Source organism: Piliocolobus tephrosceles, chromosome 11, assembly GCF_002776525.5.
Source record: "Piliocolobus tephrosceles isolate RC106 chromosome 11, ASM277652v3, whole genome shotgun sequence".
Lineage (NCBI taxonomy): Eukaryota > Metazoa > Chordata > Mammalia > Primates > Cercopithecidae > Piliocolobus > Piliocolobus tephrosceles.
The window spans coordinates 48,074,897-48,079,746 of record NC_045444.1 but is presented as its reverse complement, the minus strand read 5'-3'; the positions used below and the strand labels follow the sequence as shown (position 1 = coordinate 48,079,746).

The 4,850-nt window shown below is 43.3% G+C and overlaps 1 protein-coding gene across 2 annotated transcripts in view; it reads left to right on the top strand.

The window, feature by feature from the left end:
- The first annotated feature begins 431 nt into the window (after window positions 1–431).
- Window positions 432–4,850, top strand: part of IFIH1 (interferon induced with helicase C domain 1) — a 51,789-nt gene continuing 47,370 nt past the window's right edge. For both annotated transcript variants that reach the window (XM_023217331.3, XM_023217330.3), the window contains exon 1: window positions 432–1,518. In XM_023217331.3, the coding sequence (XP_023073099.1) occupies window positions 1,066–1,518 (453 nt within the window). In that variant the 5' untranslated portion in view covers window positions 432–1,065. The remainder of the gene's footprint in view (window positions 1,519–4,850) is intronic.

Sequence of the window (4,850 nt, the reverse complement as noted above, 5' to 3'; positions counted from 1 at the left end):
CTAGGAAGCCTTCAGTCTTGACTTCCGTATAAGCTGAGTTGGTGGTTCAAGTCCATCCACATCTGTTACCAGGTTCTGGTCAAAGCTGCATAAATACCAACAATCTAAATATGAGGCAGTAAAGTTAACTGTTTATTGTTACTCACTTTTCCGTACCCACCTGCAAATTCCCAGGGAAACAAGTTAGTGTTTGGGAACCCACGGGAGGTCAGGTTTATTTTAGGGAGGGCACAGAGGTGACTTCCTCCTGGCTTCTCCACATCTCTGCAAAGATGTCTTCTGAGCTTCATCTCTCACCTGTCCCTCGCAGTCTCACCAACCTCAGCCAGGCCTGCCTTGCTGCATTCACCAGCCAAGGGTAACTCCCTGTTCACGGCCGGGTCTGTGGCAGTTTCTGTTCACTTCCCCCTTGGAAAGTCCCAAATCACAGGCTTTTGTGCACTGCACATTTTGACCTACAAAGGACCTGATTGTTAAGGCAGAACCCCGCTGGGAAAACAAAATACCCGCAGGAGGAGCTTTCCTAGAGCGTTGGTCTTGGTACCAGAGAGAATTCGCTTTCCTTTTCTGTTTCCCGCGGTGTCCTTCACCAAAAGCCTCCCGTCTTCACCCGCCCCGACCAAAAGGTGACGCCTCCCTGAGGAAACTCCCTCCCCTCGGCCGATTACGTTTGCAAAGTCCTGAGAAGAGAATCGAAACAGAAACCAAAGTCTGGGAAACTCTGTAAGAACTGCCTGACAGAAAAGCTGGACTCGAAGCTCCTACCCGTCTGTGCAGCCGGATCGTCCCGGGCCGGGACCCGGGGTGCACACTGCAGAGTTCAAAGTGCCGCGCCCGCGGCCCCGCGCGCCTCCCCGCTGCCCACCTGCCCACCTGCCCAGGTGCGACCGCAGCCCCGCGCGCCGGCCGGAGGGTTCTGCGTGCAACCTGGTCGTTGTCAGGCACAGAGAGGTAGACCCTGCTCCTCCAAGTGGGCAGCGGACAGCGGCACGCCCATTTCACCTGTCCCTCAAAGAACAGCACCGTCTGCTTGGGAGAACCCTCTCCCTTCTCTGAGAAAGAAAGATGTCGAATGGGTATTCCACAGACGAGAATTTCCGCTATCTCATCTCGTGCTTCAGGGCCAGGGTGAAAATGTACATCCAGGTGGAGCCTGTGCTGGACTACCTGACCTTTCTGCCTGCAGAGGTGAAGGAGCAGATTCAGAGGACGGTCGCCACCTCCGGGAACATGCAGGCAGTTGAACTGCTCCTGAGCACCTTGGAGAAGGGAGTCTGGCACCTTGGTTGGACTCGGGAATTCGTGGAGGCCCTCCAAAGAGCTGGCAGCCCTCTGGCCGCCCGCTACATGAACCCTGAGCTCACTGACTTGCCCTCTCCATCGTTTGAGAACGCTCATGATGAATGTCTCCAACTGCTGAACCTCCTTCAGCCCACTCTGGTGGACAAGCTTCTAGTTAGAGACGTTTTGGATAAGTGCATGGAGGAGGAACTGTTGACAATTGAAGACAGAAACCGGGTAGGTGTCTGTTCAGATGGAGCTAGCCTTTTAGGCAGATTTTGCAAAGCAGGTTTTCTTGTGCGTTTGCCCCTTTCCAAATGTGCTTGACATCTTCGGGCAAATCTAGTTTCCTCCTTTGAGAAGACAACATCTAGGCACTTTAAGACAATTTCGAAAATTTAAACGCAAAAGAACTACTTTTCTAATCTTTTCACTGAACTAAAAAAGGAGTTAACTTTAGAATCGTAATGTATATTAACAGGTAACATGTATTGAACACTTACTATGTGCACTTGGTATCATTTTCAAAATATATTACTACAGTTCATTTTCAGAGTAACCCACTGAGGCTCCTAATGTTATTAAGTCCATTTTACAGATGAGAAACCTGAGGCAGGTTAAATAATTTGCCCAAACTGTTGAATGTTTTTCTTATTTAATGTAGTTCCATGGAGCAGGGGTCAGCAAACTATGGCCCACAGGCTAAATCCAGCCTGCTACTGTTTTTTTTTTTTTCAGGCCCACAGGCTAAGGAAGGTCTTTAGATTTTTCAATTTTTAATTTTCGGTGTTCATAAAGTTTTATTGGAACACAGTCATGCTCGTTTGTTTACATATTGTTTGTGGCTGCCTTTCTACTCCAAAGGCAATTGGATGGAGACTGTGTGCCCTTAAAGCTGAAAATATGTATTACCTGGCATTTTAGAGAAAAAGTTTTCCAATCTTTGCCCCACCTTACACATTGTGCCATTTATTCTTAGCCCAAATGGGTAAATCACAATCTCTCTCTCTCTCTCTCTCTCTCTCTCTCACACACACACACTCTTTTCTCTTTCTTTAATCAAAGTTTCTACATTTTCTGAGAATCAAAATTTAGAAACAATTCATTGAAAGAATGTGTTGCTAATTTCAGTTTTTCATATTAGTGAAGAAACTGGATTTTTCTTGACAGGGCGAATTTTACTGATGACTTTACATGGAATGTGATATGAATTGTTTTTTGATAAGTGAAGATATACTGTGACGTGTATAAATGCTAACCTGTTTGAATCTGACTTACTCAGGCTCGTAAGTTAAAAGTCTTGTTTTGGAAGACATATAGATGAATAAAGCCATGACTAAAAGTCAAAGGCTTTGTCTACACCACTGTATGATTTTCACATTTTTTTCCTCTCTTTTTGGTTCATCCATTGTTTGTATATTCATTACACACTTCTGGGCATTTGATTGATTGGCTATAGCCTATGATGTAATTTAGTCTTTAGTGAATAAAGTTAGTGATCTTTTGTAGACTTGACAGACACAGGGCCTGTCCAAAGACCCAAACATGCATCTAATTTTGATGGCCAGTTTTCCCAACAAGTAAATTACTTTGCACTGTTGTCTGTAATGTTTATGTCGTTTTGTGTATTGAGAACAAGCTAGAACGCATTATAGTAGTCCAGCTGGATATGACAAATGTGTACATCACTGTGGCAGAATCTTAATTTGGAAGAAAGTATGCAGCCTTCAAGCCAGCTGGAGATGGAAGATGGCATTTCCAGCCACAGTAGCTGTTAGAAGTCCAGAAGCAACAGAGTCCAGTAACACCACAAAGCTGTTTATGTTTGGTGGGTATGATGTCCCGATTGCCAGCGAAACAGCACTTCTCCCTATTTACTCTAAATACTTCTGCCTATCAGCATCACTTTTGTCTTGCCTGGATTGAATTTCCGCCAGCTAGATTTTATCCAAGTTCTTGATTCTGGCAAGCTTGGAGGCAGCTAGCAGTAATGCAAGGGATTTGACACAAAGAAGATATAGAGTAAAGGGACTTTCGTGTACTAGTAGCAGTTAAGGCCAAAGCAACCCAAATTCTCCCTCTGATTCACATTTCAAAGGAGGCCCTGAAAGACTAAGCAGCTATACATTTGAGGCTCTCTAGGAAGCAATAGTATCTCTGTGAGAGTCTGGAATAATTTTTGTGTGCATCATTTTACATGTATTATCAGTTCCAAAAATAAGCTATGGTGGACAATGAGAAAGAAACATTATGTTTGGAAGAATAATCTATATTGAGGTGGTGGTCATTGATGAATGTTTACCTTACAGCAGCAAAGTGTGATAAGACTGTAGAAGGGGAACACATGGATCTGAGGTCTATCTTGGCTTCTTACTATATGTGTTACTTTGGTCCAAATTATTTAAGTTCCCTGATGCTACATTTACCCGTGAAAGTGGACATCATAAAATTTCTCACAGTATTTTAGTCAACATCAAATCAGAAATAGTGTTTATGAAAAAGCTTATAAATCAGAGCTATTTTATATGATAATGGTGTTGACTTTTATCACTATTCATCTGATTACATTTCCTTGTAAATTTAAGTTTGAGAGATTTAGGTAAATTCCCCATGTTGCAATTGAGATACACTTCTTAAAGTCCATAGATTATACTGATTTGAAAAAGAAATTACCTCTTTCATCCCAGAACCTAACCAGGATTAGGTATAGGGTTGGTGTTTAATAAGCATTGATTATTTGATTGATAGACTGATTGAATTTATTTCTGAAAGTGTCTGGAATAAGTGTTGAAAACACATGATGTATTGAATTGTGTTGCCAGGCATTAGAGAATGGATGAATGATGAAATAAGATTTCCAAATTTGCTTTTTTGATGGTTTAAAATAAGTAATCAAGACTTCCATAAAATGGTCTGGTATTTTCATTCTTTTTCTGTTTTACCATAGACATTTTCTACTTGATCTATTATTTTGATTTAGGATTGCCACCCCATTTCCTAGCCCCTGCCCCTGATTCCAGCAGGCCTTCTGAAAATTACTTTAGACATAGGTTTGTGTCCAGCAAGTACCCAAAAACTTATTCATTCATTCATTCATTCATTCAGTTTGGATTTACTGAGTGGCATCTTTGTGCCAGATGCCATGCTAGTGGTAAAAAGATAGGAGAAAAACACAGAGACTGTTTTGTCCTTTCTTGAAGTTGTGTTGTAGTGTTCATCAGTGTTGATGAAAGAACGTCTACTGTAGGCCAGGCATGGTGGCTCACACCTGTAATCCCAGCACTTTGGGAGGCCGAGGAGGGCGGACCACGAAGTCAGGAGATCCAGACCATCCTGGCTAACACAGTGAAACTCTGTCTCTACTAAAAATACAAAAAAATTAGCCGGGCTTGGTGGTGGGCGCCTGTAGTCCCAGCTACCCAGGCAGGAGAATGGTGTGAACCCGGGAGGCAGAGCTTGCAGTGAGCCAAGATTGTACCACTGCACTCCAGCCTGGGCAACAGAGCGAGACTCCATCAGAAAGAAGGAAGGAAGGAAGGAAGGAAGGAAGGAAGGAAGGAAGGAAGGAA